The 19,422-nt window shown below is 39.4% G+C and overlaps 1 protein-coding gene across 1 annotated transcript; it reads right to left on the minus strand.

The window, feature by feature from the left end:
- Positions 1-556: 556 nt before the first annotated feature.
- Positions 557-19,295, minus strand: ST13 (ST13 Hsp70 interacting protein). Its single transcript, XM_057422798.1, has 12 exons — positions 19,150-19,295; positions 14,424-14,481; positions 13,110-13,179; positions 12,931-13,001; positions 12,327-12,393; positions 11,662-11,746; positions 10,068-10,178; positions 8,613-8,715; positions 7,694-7,810; positions 6,959-7,022; positions 5,701-5,801; positions 557-2,389 (listed from the first exon to the last, which is right to left on the minus strand). Exons 1-12 carry the CDS (start codon positions 19,257-19,259, stop codon positions 2,261-2,263), a joined length of 1,086 nt encoding a protein of 361 aa, XP_057278781.1. The 5' UTR covers positions 19,260-19,295; the 3' UTR covers positions 557-2,260.
- Positions 19,296-19,422: the final 127 nt, after the last annotated feature.

Raw genomic sequence — 19,422 nt, forward strand, 5'->3', positions numbered from 1 at the left:
TGGGTAACATTAAAAAAACCACACACACACACCAAGGGAGTCTTTGTATGTGCATTCCCAAAAGACAAGAAGTTGGCTAGATTACTCATGCTAACACCAAAATGAGGGACAATCCTGAGGCAGTCGGCTTTGAATAACAGCAGCCAGGACACAGATATGATCATTTCTACTAGCTAGGAGTAACCATACTTTTGACTAGTCATGGGTAGACACACACAAACAGCTAGGATGGATTAACAGGAAACTATGGGGAATAAAACTATATTCAAGATACTCTTGATTCATGCACAGCCCATCTGCACCAGCCTTAATGACAAAGCTGAGCTTCTGCCTATACTGAGGGGTGACCTACTTCAAGTATCTCCTCTTGGGAACAGCAGATCCAAAAGCCAGGCACACAGCAACACTCAATCGTAACTGGAGTTCATTTTGTCATGAAGACAAGCCCTTACGCATTTAGTTCCTATTAAACCACAAGTTAAATATACAGTTTAATTAAAGCACTTCCACATTTAAGCAAAATAGGTTTTATCAGAAAGTTACAGAAACCCAAAAAGCTTTTTCAAAACCATACTTTATTTTTTAAAGGCTAAGAGAAGTATTCAGAACTATATTTCTTAAGCAAAAAGATTCACATTTCATTCTGCAGGGTCATTAGTATGAGAAAAAGCATTTGGGGATTTATTTTTTGCAACTGGAGTTGAGTTCCTACACCAATCCAGATTTATTTTGAACTGGTAACCTTAGTTATGGCTTAAGATATAGAATTACAAAAAAGTAACACAAACATTGAGTCTTAAGGGATGAACAGGTAACTGGTCTTTTTTACACAGAAACATCATGCTTTAGCTAAGACAAACAGAAGCAACAACTGTCTTTACTGGTAGACAAATGAACTGAACATCATCAGCACAGACACCGCTCCAAAGATACCCATGCTGTTAATCCGCAAGTGTTAGAACAACCTTCTGTCTCCTCTAATTAGCCTCACCTTTTCCTCCATATCACAAGCTCAAAAACATACAACTATGAAACCATGACAAGCGTTTGGTTTCTTGGGATTTTTTTGTGGGTTTTTTTGTTGGTTTGTTGTTTGTTAAAGAAAAGGATACAAGAAAAATGGAAGACTACAGTATGCAGTGAAAGAAGAGTCATCACCTCTAAAGAGACAGCAGGACTTCGGCCAAGAAATTTTAATCAGTAAGCTTGTAAGGACTCAAACTCAGAGCTGCAATTTTGTCGGGGATTCTCCCCTGCACTGATTTATAACTCTGCATTTACATGTTCTGGATGGCTTGAGCTTAGCGGGACAGAGGTAGTGATGGGAACATGATTCCTTCCCTAAAATTTCCAAATAGGTGAAACCTGGTAAGCACGGCCCCAAGGAAGGGGGAGTGCAACCAGTGGAGGACCTGACAACTGGGAACAGACAAGAGCAGAAGCACTTTTGTGAGCTGCTCTCCCATACCCAGGCTGGTAAATACATTACATAAAGGTGCTGGACAACAACTGAACAAGTAACAAAACCTCTGTGGCCTCTGCAATATGTACTTCATGCCAAGTTGTATAAAGGACAGGACTGTACCTTTGTTGCACAGTTTTGGTGATCAAAATATTACATTATTTGCAGTACTGCCAGAAGTTCCAGTGTGTAACTAGCTTGCATGGTTATACTGATAACTTTAATAACTATATAAAGTCAGTCACCCACTTAGAAAATATAAAGGACTTAGATTGCAGACAATTCCTTCATCCAGTTATTTTTTCAGATTTGTCCCACCTTTGCTAACTGTGACTAGGCCAACTCTTCTGTCCCAAAGAGATTAAGACAGACTTTAACTGTTAAAGTTCCTTAAAGTTCCTTCCTCTTTGCTCACTGAGAATAATTAAAAATTAAAAAAAAAAAAAAAAAAAAAGAAATCCAAACCAACACAACAGTAGGTTTTTATCTTGCACTCCTGGAGTATTATGATTTCTTACAGAAGTGTTCATTCAAAGGAAACTGACTGTAATACTTGGGAAAAGCTTGTAACTCTTGGGTAAGGAGAGATGGTTGAAACTAGATCATGTGAATGTAGTTTGGGTGCCATAAACCAACCACTGAATAAAGTCAACACTTGGGGACATAGAACAGTTCTCCTTAAAACACCCCGTTTCTCTTCTTAAGAGGATCAGAGGTACCATGGTTTGTTTTATTGCAACAATGGTTAGCCAAATCCAATCCTTCCCATTCAGATATGATTTTTAAGAACCAGGGATTTTATGGTTTACTGCCAAATTTGGCAGACAATTTACTGATGAGATTCATGACCTTGGGATTGTTCTGGTACTTGGACATATTTGCTGGATTCTGGGCAACATCTTGGAATGCAGCCATAACTTCTGGATCCTACAGGACAAAAAGAAAAAAATTAGGGCATTTACAGAACAAGTCTACAAAAGTTATGTGGTTCCAACACAAATCTAGTCTTGCTGAGCTCTTAACATGACGAGACAAGAGTTCTGGGCAAAAAGTCTCTAAAGAGAGCCCAACGATATAGTGTGTGTTGTTAACACTGCATCAGTAAACGCTACTGAACATGTTACAGTAATAGCTCAATGTATGAGAAGGGGAATAAGGTAAGAGTTCTTCTTCCCCAAAACAGGAACATTCAAACACAGCCACACCTACTGGATTACTTCTATTCAAGCATTTTCAGATGCGTTTTGAAGGAGGGAGGAGTTCTATGTGTGTAGCATGCATGATAGGATGACCCTCCACTAAGCAACAGCTGCTACTGTTCCCTTTAACCAGTTTTCCTTCTAACAGCAGAAAATTTAACCTGGACTATGAGCAGCTGATGTGGCAATGTTTGGCTTTTAAAAATGCAGAGGATTCTCAGTCATTTCCCACCTCCTCTGAGAAATGGAAGAGAACTTTGTTTTTTCTCACACTTCCGTGGTGCAGTTGATAATAAGTTCACACATACATTAAAATCAGTGGTCAAAAAACCCAACAACTTTATATTCTCTATTTAGCATGAGAAGCATTAATACCTTTTTTCTGTACTTCTAGTGTACCTTTCGCCCCTATTGAACTAGAACTGGTTTTACTCATTTTATATGTGCTTACTTTGAACAGTGCCCTTTAATAAATCTGTATAGACCAATTTTCATCTCAGCCTGGAAAAATGCTGCTGATACAAGCAACTTCTGCAAAGATTCAAGTTTTTTTTTTCAATTGAGCTAAACTGAAAGCAATTTATTATGTCTGATACAAATCATCTGCATTAGCTGTAATTTCATCTACTGTTCTTTCCAGCACATTAATGTAGTTTCACTGAAAAATACAATCTTCCCTAGACTTCTAGCCCACTGCTACTGCAGATACATTCTTTGGAAACCATTGAAAATCAGCTGGTGTCCTCAGAGCTGCCTGTGCTTCAATAACACCATGCTGCATCTACTCCAGCATCAGACACAGACAAAAGCTGTTTAACAAGTCAGTTCCAAAACTGCATTTGGTAGGTGTGGGCTCCACTAAAATCACCCACGTAGTTCTGCCATGTTTTATACATGTTGGGAGCCAAGAGTCCAGTCTGTTGTGAGAAGGGTTTACAAGTGTTTTGTCTCCCTCACAAAAGGGAAGCTGCAAAGTCTAGACAGAACAGGATGCTTTAGTTCAGAACAGGTATTAGATATTTTCTCCACTTTACAGGATTCTTATGCAAAGAATAAAAATTTCACAGCCTCAAACTTTCTGAATTGCCTATTTCAAAACAGGGAACATCACTATAAAGATCATGTCATGCTGTTAATGTTTTCACCTGTATATCAATCCAGAACAAAAAGCTGACTAAGCTTAGTTACTGGTTTGTGTCAAACTACACCTAAATGAATCTTAAATATTTGATTTTATGGTCCTAAGAATTCACAGCAAGTAAATTATTCTGTATTTGTGCAACTCCCTGGAAGCCCTCCATCTTACACTGTGTTTATAAAGATGTGAAGCCCTGGATCTGTTAGACATTGATGAGCAATATTATCAGAATAAAGTTTAAGGCTGAAGATACCAACATTTCCATAGGTAAATAACTAGCATATAAGGTGGAACGGGAACCACTGTATAAATGGCATTGGCAAAACATTTTTTCCTAATGCTTTAGTCTTTAGTTGCAAGATGAAAAATACCCTAGAGGGAAAAGTTATCACTCTTCTTCCCAAGTTAACACATTTTAGTGGAAGTCTGGGTCTACCATTTGACCGCATGTCAAATAAGGAATCCGTAAGTTCATCTTGCACATCACTCCTTATGAAAATAAGGTGGCTCACGGCAGATTTCCAAAACACTAAACAGAAGCCAAGCAGTAGCAGCTGCTGTCTTTTAAGACTAGAGCATACACTGCCAATTCAGAGAGGGCCAGACCATAGTCTGTTGGACATTTTAGGAAAAGGTGGCAGTGCAAAAAGGTGAAATGCTGCATAAATCATATCTACGTGTGAAGCTGAGAGTTAAGGCTGCACTGGCAGCTTCTACACGTTAAAGCCTGCAATATCAGAAAACACTGTCAACACACATTCTTGCAAGACTCCTACAATATCTAGGGGTATACATGTATACATCTATATAAAATCAGCATGCAATGAAATCTTCTTAAAGGCAAACAGCAACTACTTAATACTTAGATGCACCTCAAAGCTTTGTTTCAGCAACTCTAATTTCAAACTCTTTTATTACAGCATAAGTTAGCCAGGTAACAACTACAAGTCATAGGCTTTTTCTGGGGATGGTCTGCATGCAAAGCAACATCGCTGACTGTGGCAGCCTAAGTAGGCATGTTTCCAAACACCATCAAACATTAGGGGAACCCTGGAATTTTCGTATGGGAAGTGATGCCTGGTTTTTATTTTAGGCCATACCAAATAAGGGTCCCTTGTGATGCTTTTATTTAGATGGGGATCATATACATTCAATAAGCCAAGAACAACATGTAACTCTAGTTTGAACATAGCAATACAGAAAAAGTAACAAAACGCCTTCATATGTGGTCATATTAGTACGCAAATATAAATGTATAGTTCAGATTTTTCCTAGCCCACCTGCCCCTAAAATTGATGCTGTCAGATATGTTCTATTTAATCTGCTGAAATGCTTGTGAAGAAGTCATGACACTGAATAATTAATTAACTGAGCAATTAAGCAAGCCCACAGGGGAAGTAAGCTTTCTAAACATAAATTTAGAAAGTGCCAGAAGCAGAACTATTCTGATACTACTTTGCCTCTGGCAAAATCCAAACACTTAATCCCCTAAGAGAAAAGCAATTCTCCTCTCAGTATTATTGCAATATATTGTGTTGCAACAGTATTAACAATAGTTTTCTGTTTGGGCATTCAAAAAAGGAGCGAGTAGAAAATAAGGACCACGTGGAAAATAACCATTCAAGATACTCCAAATAAATTAAAGACCTCTATAAAACATAGTTTTGCCTATCGTAGACAAGTACTCAGTGGCAAAGGGAGGCATCTTTAATTAAGTTTGAAAAACGGCTAACATTGATTCCAGACAGTCTGGTGCCACACACACACACGGAATTTCACAACAGAAATAAGCAAGTATCCCACTGTGCTATCCAGGTCACATCTTTCTTCCTTTTCTTAGCTCACAGGTGCTGTTCTTCCCTCATTCAGAACATTTAGCTTTGATTTTAGCTAATACTCACCTGCATGGCAGCAAGGACTTCTGGATCACTGAGAATCTCATTGACACCAGGCATACCTGCCATTCCTGGCATGCCTCCAGGCATAGCCCCAGGAAACCCACCTGAAAACCCAAGACAAGAAGAATGCATGATTAAAAACAGTGAATTCAACTATACAGGAAGGTCACTGAGAAAGACCAAGATACTTCCTTTGCCACACCTCTAAAGCCATGTCTTCCCTAAGGTTACAGCTGGTCCACTGAATGGAAAGCAGAGGCTTCACCTCCTCTTTCTGTGAGGACCTACATCTTATTTCATCCAAGTTTTTTATGGAATTGAGTAGGAGCCTTGCCACAAGTGTTCCAGCACCTTGTACACAGATGCATTTTTTTTTTTCTGGTGAATTTAAATCAGGTAGGTCTCAAGCTCAGGAACATGAGTTTGAATGCCTGGGATGAACCACTCAGGACAAAAACAGATCAGTAGTGGTATGTCCAAGACACATTCCAAGTCTGGTGGCAACTTCAAGTTTGAAAAAATTACACTTCCAAAGAAACAAGACACCTGAAGCTAAATTCTGTTTTTGAATCCCTAATCAGCAGCTACCCCAGCTGTACTGAGCAGGCTACATAATGATCTCTATTTGGTGGCTGATCTGGTTGGAGCATGCACACAGCCTACCTCAACTACATCTCAATCTTCAAGAGCATTAGTATTTACTATTATTTCTCCCCAATTTATTGTGCCCCAAAATAACATGGAAAGCCTGATTATTTTTTTTCAACTGTTCAAGGCCAGCTTTTCTGTAAGCTGAACTGCACTAACTCCTTTGAGAAACTATTCTGTTCAACAACAGCTTGTAAACAGCACAAATTTCCTGACCATTTGAATTTTCAATTTTAACACTACAGTTCTTCAGCAGAATGGGTCCAAGGCACCTGGGGTGATTTAGAAAATATTTTTATACTAGTTTTTCAGCACATATTATCAAGCAAATACTGCACTTCTGTTTTTTTCTTGCTTAAATCCTGTAATTCTGTTATCCATCATTATTGATTTCTGTCTTCCCTCTACTTGCTACCCAGCAATAATCCTCTTTAAGAATCCAATCCCTCTTCCCGCTAGTGCTCAAAGACTTATTTGTAGACAAGTTCTAAACTTCACAAAATACTTTTCTCTCTGTTTTGAGGACAAATGCTATCAAAACTGTGATTATAATATTCCACATGGAAACAACAGTCACTTCTGCCTCAAATATTGGTGCTTAAAAATAAAATACCTGGGAAGCCACCTGGAAAGCCACCAAACTGAGCTCCTCCTGCCTGTCGTCTTGCTTCTTCCTCCTGCAGATGAAAGCACATCATTCCACACAAAGCAACACAAGTGCAGCCTGCTTTCTACTGCTCAACTGGCTTTAGGAGATAAAAAGAAAACCAGCCGAGACCATTTCAGACAGGTAGATAATCCAATAAACAAAACACTTCACTATGTGAAAAACCACTGACAAGAAATAGCCATGTCTACTCTTACTTTAGTATGTTTTTACTGAATATAAACTGCATGATTTGTTTTAGCTCTTCAACTTACATTTTTAGAACTCCCGCCCCCAACATACTAAAATACATCAGTATAGTACAAAGAAAAGGCAAGCAAAATGTGTCAAGAAATGAGGAAGAGAAGCATTATCCTGAATTTAAAATCTCAGACTTTGGGGGACATAAGTACTTTAAGTGATAATTACTCCAGTTTAGTCATACAATAACTGACTTCTTGAAATACAGCATTAGTAGAGATTCCAGAGTCTAGTTCTGTCATAAGCAATAAAAGCAGCACAATGCCCTCTTCTCTGGATTCCAATACTGGTCAAGTAACCAAAACAGAAATAGACTCTCTGCAGTATTTAACACCAAGGAAAGCAATTATCCTCTGCAGTTCATTTTAAGCAAAATAACTGAACCAAAATAATTATTACATTCTCCAAATGATTAACAAATATTAAAGCCTAAGTATTCACCCTTTGTGCTCTTTCATGCTCCTCCCGTGCCTTCTTCACTCTTTCCATTCTTTCCTTGATTTCCTTTTCCTCACGCTTCCGTTCATATTTTCGGCGATGTTCTGCAATTTTCTGAGCCTGTTACAATACAATACCAACATTTCACACACATCTCCAGCCTATCATCTCTGTGGTCTCGTTTTGGAGACAGCTGGAATCAGCTGCTTGACACAGAGGCATCCCCATGTTTCTTCTTACAAGAAGGCAGCCCTGCAGTCTCTGCCTTCCCCCAACCCTGCCTTGTAAACCAAATACAATGCAACACCTGCAATCTGTCGTGTATCAGCCACTTTAAAGGAAAATGCAAAGCAGATGAGAAAGAAAGCCTGCTATCAACAATCTTATTATATTTGTTACACAAAAGTTCTTCCTTAGAAGAACGCTGGGGTCAAGCACCTGAGTAAAGCTGAAAACAAGTCTTACACAGATTATACTGCCCTCAGGAGGCAGACTAATAAAAGTACAAATCACAGCAGGGAACCCTTCCTTTGTAAAACATGTTTAGGGTGAAACTTTGGTCCATTAGAAGTAGCTTTAAAATAAATAAATAAATAAAAATCCATTATCAGTGTTCTCTTGTTCTTCTGCATGTCTTCAGTCTAGCTTCTACAATCTAGCCCGGCACTTAACTGCTTCAGATTCTTCTGTAAGGTTTTTAAAAGGGAATGCATTATTTCATAGTTTGGTTACCTGCCCAGCCCCAGAAACTCAACTTTTCTACACATAGCCATAAACAGCAATGATTGAAGACAAATATGTATAACTCGGTCTGAAGTGTCAGATGACACATGAACACATTCCCACAAGACAATGCAAGAATCTGAAGGCAGAAATGTCAAACAAAAAGAGAGGATGGACCTCCATTGTGCTCCCCACTTACTTTTGGTTGCACCTCCTTCAGCATGGCACTCGCATCTTCATCATAATCCAGTTTACAAGCTAATGCAAGATCATGAGCAGCCTCCTCCCAGTGACCCAACAGTCTGAAATTCAGAAAACACCAACACTCAGAAGGAAAAAGCAAACTTAACTCTTACAGTTCTTCAAAATACTTATAACCATGCAGTATTCAGTGTTTTTACCTGCAGTTATACAGACTTACAGAAGTTTAACATCCAACAATCAGGGTACTTTCTATAATCAGTACACTACAATGGCATTAAGAGGATACTTGCTTGCTTCATACCCTTAACTTTTTACCAATGACTTTCGCTTGAAGTAACAATGAGGAAAAAACTCCCCCATCAGCTAATGTCCTTGCCTGCCATAAACAAGAAGGGTCTAACAGGGAGAAAGTACCCTAACCAGGTGAAACACGTCAATAAAGATACTCTGCAGCATTAGGTGCTCAGTATAAAACTACATATGCAGCGTTCTGTACAAGTCTACAGCACTATCTCAAGCTTACGTGGACTCTCTCTACTCAGCACTCAAACATCCTAGCTAACTGGATGCACCATGTCTACGCCAAAGAGGTCATACAAGCTACTGTGCATACTTACAAACTTTTCATTTATAGTCTGATAATAAATTTAGGCAAATGATGGTATTCCTAAATGGTCTAAGCACTTCTGCTTGCAGAAAGAGGTGTTCACACAAACTACGCTCCAGTCTTCTCACTATTAGGCTCCATGACTTTTATTAAACTGTAGACATTAACAAACTTCTCTCTGAAGAATGTTTAAAATACCCCTTTTTAAAGAAGGGGCAGTTTTTTAGCATTTACTCCTTCCACTTCTAGACATGCCATAAGTGTCTATTTTTTTTTTACTGATGTATTGTGAGTTTTTTAAAAGTTTAAACATAACTGGGGAGGATACACAATGGGCTAATCTCATTTTAGTTAATTACACTGCTTGCAACAACTGCTTCTATTAATAACTAGACAGTTTAATCTCATTTTACTGTGTATAAGAGCTCTATGATCTAATGGAATAAAGGAAGCAGAGAAATGTTTAAGTCTAATACATAAAAATAGAACCAAGTGAAAACAAAAGAACTCCACACAAACCCCACAGTCCTAGAACTCAATCTTCAGCAAGTAATTAGCAAATGCTATTCAGAAGAGCAATAATGCCTTAGAATGTATGCCAAGAAAAAAAAGGAGACAGAAAAAGATGACAGGGCCAACAGGACTACTCATAAATTGCCATCAATAAATCCCCATCATCCTTTCTTCCCTATAAGCCATACACTCAGCACAGTGGTTTCCTGGCTTATGGCTACTGCTCTCAGGTAAGAGACAGAGAGAGACATAAGAGAAGGAGAGAATGCATAAACAAAACTGTTCACCAAGTAAGCAAAGAGAGAATCAAGTATATGTGCAGTTCATTACCTATGTGCTTTTCCCCTCCATTTGTATGTCTGTGCCGAGTCGGGATTAATCTTGATGGCTCTGTCACAATCTCTGATGGCAGCATTTGGCTTCTGCAGCTTCACAAAAACACTGTCAGAACAAGAACATTTATTATACATACTAAAATACCAGGTTACTAACTTAAGCTGGAAATAATTCTGTGTGACTAACAGGCAAACTAATGAGAGAAGAGCCGAGTTCAAAAAGATTTCATAGTGATAATGAAGTCACTGAAATTTAGTTCCATCTCTGCCACTGTAGGGGAATCATTAGCAAGATGCAAAAGAATTCATTGTTTACACTCAAGCCTTGCCAGCAAGAATAACTTTAGTGCACAAGGAACAGATATAAAATGCAAAGGATAATTCAATTCCATGGTATCTGGCATCTACAGGCAATAGGAACTAGCAATTTGAACAGAACAGTAATGTTATGCATGCCATATTATAATCCTTAAAACAGCAAGAGAAGGAAAGTATGAGTTATCATACAGCCTACAAGGATCAACAGCTATCATTATCAGGAACTACAAAAGGAGATAGGATACGAGTCATCAAAATCAACAGAGGCAAAACAAAAGGCGAACCCAAAAGGTAGTCCCAATCTTTTGTCAGCAAAGTGAAATAACTGCAACTTTCACATTACACAAGCATATCAGGTTAACTAGTAGGGCATTATAGGAGGCTTAGGTATTTCAAATTAAAAGATTTCTAAAGGAAAAAAAAAAACCACCAAAAACAAGCAAACAAAACAACAACAAAAAAAAACAACAAAAAAGAAAAAAACAAAACAACACCACATTCCTGAAAAAAAGATTTGATAGTCAAGATAACTCAAGTGAGAAGTTCTGTTCTTCCACATCTACTTGAAAACAATTTATCAGCCTGTAACTTCATTATGAAGGCTAGGTATAGAGCAAGCATGAAGTCACACATTCTCTTCTAGTAACAGGAGGTGAACAACATGTCAGGAAACTGTCCCAGAGATACACACCACTAATGAGACGTTCCAATGCTGCAATGCCGCTGGCTCCACAAAACCCCTCATCTCCCAAACACACAACACCCCCACCTCACACTCCTACCTTATAATGAATTATTGGCATTATGAAGTTATGGCTACTACATATCAAATCTGACAGTGTTCCCAACGGATTACCTGCAGTCTAATATATTTAATTAGCAGTAAGGTGGATGGCTTGAGAAATAGGTGTGTCCTGTTCAAACGTAGGACTATTCAACAGAAACAAATCTACTCCATAGTGAATGAGGAGGACATGATTTCTATTTTCATCTTAATCCTCAAACAAGCTTCAGATTTTACAAGTGCCTAATTCAACACACTAAAAGCCATATTATCATAATGCATTCTGGAACATCACTGTTACTTATTCTATTACCAAGATTCTTTATATAGCTGCTTCAGCAAATCTGGTTAATCACATATAAGAGAAAACACAAAGTCTGCTTTTCTCTTTCCCTCATGTGGTTTAAGTTTACACAGATCCTCAAGTTGCCATTGTATTTAGGCTCCTTAAGGAAAAGGAAAGAACAGGTAGAAACAAATCACTCACCTTGCCCTCTTGGCATACAAGATGGCCAAACAAGGATTCAGCTTGATAGCATCTGTGAACAAGTCAACAGCCTTCTGAAGTTCACCTGAGTACCAATACAGATTCAATCATCACACAAGTGAAATTATATCAAAATTGCCAAACCTGTCTTACAGGGTGTGACACCCCTAGGCACTTCTTAAATGGAATACTATCAACAAAAGAAAAAAAAAAATCAGTTTCTCCCTCTTGCTATGTTACTGCAGTACAAAGTCCAAAATTCATGCTAAAACAGAGAAGAGACTTTTTCCAGTTAGATTTGTACATTTAACTTTGCATGCTATCAAACAAGAAGTCATCTCTATTACACAGCTTTTCACTGCATCAAGATAAACCACTAGAGACACTACTCATAATACACAGGGAAGTACTATAAAGATCAATCTGTAATTAAGTCACTGCAGTAGCTCATAGTCCATCCCCCCTGCCCAAAATTAGAGCTACACTGGGAAGCTCTGAAAGCTACTTAAAGCAGCTGTCACGTTCTAGAAAGTTTTGGGCATCCAACAGGACGTAGGTTTTCTTTCCCTCAAAAGCATTCAAAATGGTTCAAGATATTTACTTCCATTCTTAAAAGAACAAAACCTAGTGTCCTGGAACATGTACCAAAAAAAAATATTTATCACCTTCACTAAGAGCATTTATTGCTTCAATCTTCTTCTCATTAGCTTGATCCATCATCTCTTCAGTTACCTAAGAAGAGAAAACAAAAAACCACACAAACCCCAAAAGCTGTAGAGTCAAGGCCAGAATTACCATGCTACAACAGCACCAAGGAAGGGAGCTAGTTTTCTGAATCCAGAATCTTGTTCTTAATTTGCATTGAAATCATAGTTCAAAAAATAAAATAAAACAGGCAAAAATCCTTTGCTTTCAGCTTGGAGACATAACCCACCATTATTTTTAGCTAGAAAATGCTCAAAAGTTTGAGTTAAATAATGGCAGGTTTCTACATACCTAGTTTTCACGGGTGTTTTGCCAGATTTTTTGTGTGTTTTCTGACCTGATTTTCCCCACTGACCTTCCTGATGGAGTCTAACCTTAAATAAGACTGTGGTTCTGAAGCCAGTAAACTGGGGGGGGGGGGGTGTTAGGAAGAAATGGGCCATAGCAACAGCTGGCTACCTAGTTAATATAGTACTCAAGCCGTCTCAGCTGCTATCCTTGACTAAACTCAAAACTTCTCCCTATATTTTCCATGTCTGTGGCAGTAGGAAAGCATGTGCTTACCTCCACATTTTCATCTCCCATTTCTTGTGGGTCATCATTATCTGGTTCAATCACTCCATCATTGTCAATTTCTACAGGAAAAACAAAAATTAAGATTAAGCTCCATCTACAAACAGAAAAAGGATTTCCAGAATCATGCATAAATTGGTAAAATGTGATAAGCAATCTATTTTCCACACCTAAGTCACTCTCTTCACTTTCTGGTTCAGGCGGTTTAACCGGCTCCTCTGGCTGTTCCTCTGCTTTGCCCTGAAAGAGAAATGTATTTGTAAGCATACGTTATTTCTGACTGATACTGTAGTCCCACTCTAATAAGTAACAACACATCAGAAAATCCAAAACTAATCTTCAAAGTATTATACTGCTCTATAGCTATTTTAAAGGTACAAGTCTTCTTTTTCCTCCTCTCAGACTAAGCCTATCATGCATGCAAATAACTCAGAGCCCAAATCTTCACTCATGAACTTCTATTACTGGCAAAGCCTGTTCTTCAAATTGTGCAATTCAATAATAAAACCAAAATCCAGATAACACCCAATTCAGAATCAGTTTTGCAATGATTACTAACTAACCCTTCCAATCTTTCTGCCTTCCCTCATGCATTCTCTGGATCAAAAACTCTGTCTACTACTATTAAGCCAAGGTCCCTTAGCAGTGAACAATAAACTGTTGTCAATGACTAGAATACTGTTTCCATTTGCAAAGGTCAGAGGTCTTTGTCACTTATATACAGACTATATAGAGAACGTTTTTATTTTCAGATATTCTCCTGTCAGCTAACTACATCACTGATTTCCTCTGAATCCTGTAACTTGGCACATCCTGCTTTAGCACAAGACATAAGCTGCTTGTCTTCCTATTCAGTGTCACAGACTATACTCACTAAATACACAATCCCTCCACCAGCCAGTGATTCCAGCATCCACTCTTGTTAAATCAAAACAAAAATGCTACTTCTTTCAAAAGAATTTTCAGCTTGGGGAAAATCCTGTTATAAATATCTACACGCTAGATTTATTCTCTCCCTTAAAACAATGAACAAAAAGAAATTAAAATCTCTTCTATAATATTGCCTTAAAAAGTTGATAGTTCAACTGTTTGTTACCCATCATGCTCACTCATATTTCTTCTCATGCAAAGATTATAATTTAATCCACTAATGACTACAGAACAAACGCATACACCAACAGCAAGAACATAAAAAAAAGACACCAAGATTTTGTTTGGCATTTGCACTGCACAGAACATCAGGCATTCAAGATTAGGGAAATGGAGCATGATAATACTTGAAATAAACTAGGGAGCCATCTGTGACAAGTCATCTACAACATGCAATGGGCAGGCTTCAGCCTGAACTGTCACACTCACTCACCCTTGTGGATTCACCCACCCTATTCAAATGAAAATTGACAGCAACTTTTTCCCTGCTCCTGCTCAGTAATTTTTTCAGAGTCTAAATGTTACTTTTCTATGGTAAATTCTTCATATCTCACCTTCCTCGTCTCCTCTGTGGAGGCATTGGCTGGAGCAGGTGGTATTGTGCCTCCCATACTTTTGAGCAAAACAGAGAAGAGAAAAAACAAAACAGATTATCAAAACATTGACATGTATTTTATATACTCAAATCCTGCTGATAATCTTGGCTTTTGTTGTGACACAAGACATGATGATCCAATCTGCTGTAGCAAATAAAAAGCACACATCCACCATGCTTTTCTCAGTGTAACATAATGCACACTCTGTTGACTTTTTCACCTAGAACTCCACTGTGACTTGTACTCATGAACATCACCCACTCACCCACGCTCACAAGGAAAACTTGCCTCACTGGCTCAAACAGATTTTGTTCTTGCAATACCATTTACATTTTAAGCCAAAACTAAATACTATTTTTATAGATCTTACTAAAATTAGAATTTTGGAACAGAGGTCAAACAATTCATGAGAACCATGACCTAAAACGTTAACGCTATTACAAAATTGATGCCTTTTCTCTTACGTACTGCAATACTTATGCCTTTCCTTAGCAACAAGTTAAGAAGCATTCTCTGTATAGTCAGCATTCTTTCAATATAGAATGAACTTCTATACTATATCAACTTTGGTTAGAAGCCAGAAATAAGCACAGGCTGAATTCTCCAACTGTTTCATATAACATCTAATCACACCTAATGGCAGGCTACCACAAGAACTACCATTCCCATCCATCCTCTGCCCTGCATTCCCACCTACTGAGATGTTTTCAGTTGCTCTGGCCATTCACACTCCAAAGGGAAACAAAACTACATGTCTCAACAAAACAGGCTCTACTGCCTTCCTGGGGCACAAAATAATCGCTTAGTTGTGATGCAGGGGAAAGAAGGCAGTGGACAGAGGAGTGGGCAGGAGGAACTGAAAGGGCGCAGGACTATCTGCTCTCAAGAATTAGTGCAGCATAAAACTACATCCTAAGGATGAGGCCCTACAGCTTAAGACAGGCTGCAGCAGCAGTCCCATTCTCCGCTCTTTTCCGTCTTCCTGTCAACAGCACTGTCTCACAGTCAGGCCCCAAACGAGATGAAAACAAACCTGGATGGGGTCAGACAAGACAGAGATAGGGATGAACTGGGGGAGAAAAGATAGGAAAGGGAAAAGGAGGTGACAAGTCCTGGCAGAAGGCCCTGCAGCAAAAGGGCAAGGAAACAGCACTACACTACCTCTAGTTTATAAGGATAAACTGTCAAGAAAATATACCACAAGTTACAAAACCCAGCATGTTCTGAAACTATTTCAAAAATGCAGATTTCTCTGGAATGTTGACATTACTTTTTAGACTGCAAGAACTAAAAAACTGATAAAGCAGTGTTTATCAGACAAAGCATTACAGAGCTAGGCAAAACACAGTACATGTAGTAACTTTTTCCTCCTGAATTTTTACCCTTGTAGGCTGGCAATAGCACACATAATTCTCTACCAGTATGCAAAAAACCCCGAAGTTTTCTCTAGGACTATAAGGACTCTCTAGAGAGGGCTTGGAACTTCTCCTGCACAAAGGAAGCTATAAATAACTATAAATTCTGAAGCATTTTAGTAGTGCTGACAAACAATATCCAGGGTAACATAATGCTCACAAGATCCATCTAATGGCTGTTGGCAACAATTTTTTTCTCCCCCCGGCCATCCCCCAAACAGTAACTTTCAAAGCTTGGCTTACTTGAAGAAGACCGAGAACCCTCTTAACTCAAAAAGGTCAGCAAAATTCCCAACTTCCAATGCAGGAATCAAATTCTTTAAAATGTTTTTCTATCCAGTTATCCTCTACTTAAAGTAGCTGCAACCCAAAAATAATTCAAAAGCAAGTTACTCTAAAATCCCTTTAACCAGTAGTTGATTACAACGATTAAATGCACAGCAAGGATATATACAAAGAGAGTAATGTATTTAACCTCAGTGGCACAGATATATGAGAGACTCTTGTAGGAAAAAGCAAGTACTGAGCCATATAAATAGCACACACATACAAAAAACTAAATTAAACCTTTGTGCTAAAACGGAGTTGTGCAACTCCAGTAACTCCTCTTGGGAGCTCTCAGGATTCCATTGCAACAATGACTCTGTACTTCCACTCACCACAGTGATGAGAAGTGCTGCTTTTATGACTTTTTGGAAGAACAGTTACATCTGCATCCACTCTCATCACTGACAGCAAAATCAACTTAGGGAGAAACTGGATTACTCTGAATTGCAAAGGGCCAAAATCTATTTGAACAAAACAACATCACCCCCCAAAAAGGGGGAGGACAAAGCCCCGTTCATTAATTAGGGATTCTGTGCTTTACTTTTAAGGACTGCTATTGTTTCTTTGCCCAACTGCAAAACCAATTTGAAACATATTCCCTTTAATGACTCATTAAATAACAATTCAAGTGAAACTATTTGTATTTTTGTGTAATTATGAAAACGCAGGCATAATTAAAAGGGATGTCAGAATACTTTCCAAACATAATCATACACTAGTGTAACGCTTTCTATACAGAGAACATCTATATGGAAATTAAGTAAAACAGCTAGTCAGAGTAAAGGTTAGAAGCTAACAAGTGCATAAAACCAGGTAAGGCTTAAGGTTTCTGATGCAATACTAATCAGGAATAAACCAACCCATTTTGGTTTCACATTTAGCAGTTAGCATCATTTAAGTTAGAATAGTTATCTTTATGGAAAAAAAAACAACTACAACCAGTTATCAGAATTTTAACTGATAATTTTAATGATGGATTTCAGTATCATTTAGTCATTATTCTGTAATCACAACATTACCCTGGCAACTAAACCCATGTCTTTCATATTAATACAGGTAAGCCTGACAGAGCTGTAAGACTTGCTGAGTTTATTTCCAGCTTATTGCCATGCTTAGTTTCAAGCAGTTTCCAAAGAATGAGAAAACCCTATAAATGCACTTAATAGTCCTACTGCACGCAGCACTATCATGGAAGGGCAGAGGGAAACCCACCAGACTTCCAACATTTTGACATTAAAAGTAATTTGGGTACCACTCCAAATACCCAAGGGTAGAACTTACCCAAATACTTAGAACAAATATGTAAGGAAAACCAGAAAGGTTGAGAGCTATAGGAGGTTCTACTTTGAAATAATTTTTAGCTTCTGATATAATCAGGGAAGATTATGGAATGGGGAAAAAAATAACAAAAATTCCACAATTCAAACCCTCATGTTTATACCTTTAATACAAGCACCCTTCTATTAACCAAACACAAACTAAAAATTAATCTGCAAGTTAGAGCCCTCTCCATTAACATGGAGAAAATGAGAAATCCAATGACCACCTTTCCATTCCCTAACACTTTCTTTGATCAATATAAGATTGTGCTCTTTTTCTCCCTCTCAAAATATTTTGTTCACACCTTCAGAATTGCTCAAGAATGGAGGTAACGGAGGATTAGGTACTGAAGTTTTTTACACAGTAGCAAATGGAACTAAAGACCTGTAGTAGGCTCAAATAGGTATGTACCTCCTCCCTAGGCATACGTGCAGCTACTCTCAGTACTGCAAAACCAAGTGAAGTTAAATAGGAGTGGTTTTACAACCACGCTAACATTCAGATGCATGGAAGTTTAAATATCACTGTAAAAAAAACCCAAAACCTAAATAGCTCCTTGTAGTAATTTTCATCATATGACGTATTGTGAGATACAAGTACTTACTTACATAAACACACTAAAAAAGCCTCACTAAACTAATTACAAGTACTATACAGCAGAACGTACAGTTAAAATACTTTCAGATTAAAATTTAAAGCAAACTCTCTAAAACAAACCCCAGTCTGTCACTAGATAAAAACTTTTTAACTTCCCTTTTCATAAAAGGTGTATCTGCAATGAGTTTTCCTTACTCAGTTCTCCAAGCAGCAAGGGTTGTGGCTACAGATGCCAAGCAGGGGTACGCCTAGTGAATACAAGGGTGCTGTGGACTCCCAGCAGCAAAGCCTCTCAGCCTTTCCAACCTGGTACTTCTGGGTGCTGAAGGTGGAGCTCGAAGGTGGTTTTATATCAAGCAGCATCTGCCAGGCTAGGCCACAGGTGCACAAAGCCTACGTGCAGCAAAACCAGCAGAGGCCCGAAGTGCCTCACAGGGGAGCAAGATTTCAACTACCCGATACATCAAACTTCAAAGGACAAAGCACTGTTTGACCAGGAACCACTCCAACGCATTAAACTGGCGCGTTACTTATGCTTTCAGGTACCAGGATGTAAACCAGCGCCACTCACCTCCCCACAAAACTCAGCTCCTTTTAAGACACGCTTAGCCAACTCTGCAGCATAATGCGAGAATTAGCTCGGTTAAGTATAACTCTGGGGCCTTCCAGCCTGGAAAGCTGAGCCACTGACTGAGACGGCCGGGGGGCACGTTTTTGCAGCGGAAAGACAGAGCTTATGAAAACACAACAATTACAGACCTCTTTAATGACTGTAACACGGATGGGAACGGGTGCGGTGTAAATCACCCATCAAGCAGCACCCGGCCAGTCCCGCAGCGGCGACCTCACGCCCCAGTCCCTGCACACGTGCCACCCCTCCCCCACCACTGAGACACGCACCCTCCTCTTCCTCTCCCCCTTCTCCTCACCGCGTCCCGCGCAAGACCACCCATCCCTCCCCCCCCCGCCATCACAGTCCCCTCACGGCCTCCTCTGACGGAGGCGCAGCGCGGCCCGTGACCGACCTCTCCACCCAGTCCCGGAGGAAGGCGAGCTCCTCGGTGTGCAGCAGGCCCGGGTTCTGCTTGCACAGCCGCACGAAGGCCCGCAGCTCGCTCAGTTTACGCGCGTCCATGGCGGGGCACCGCGCACACGCCTCACTCGCACACGCACACCCACTTCCCCTGCCCAACCGCCGCGCGGCGCACTGGAAGCTTCCAGCCCGCCCTGTTCACCGCGACGCCACGCCCCACTCCCCGCCAGGCCACGCCCCCCGGGGCCTGGCCCCGCCCCGCCGC

Source organism: Pezoporus wallicus, unplaced genomic scaffold, assembly GCF_028554395.1.
Source record: "Pezoporus wallicus isolate ANWC-B61680 ecotype Strahan unplaced genomic scaffold, APGP_CSIRO_Pwel_v1 contig_8839, whole genome shotgun sequence".
In the NCBI taxonomy this organism is placed as follows: Eukaryota; Metazoa; Chordata; class Aves; order Psittaciformes; family Psittacidae; genus Pezoporus; species Pezoporus wallicus.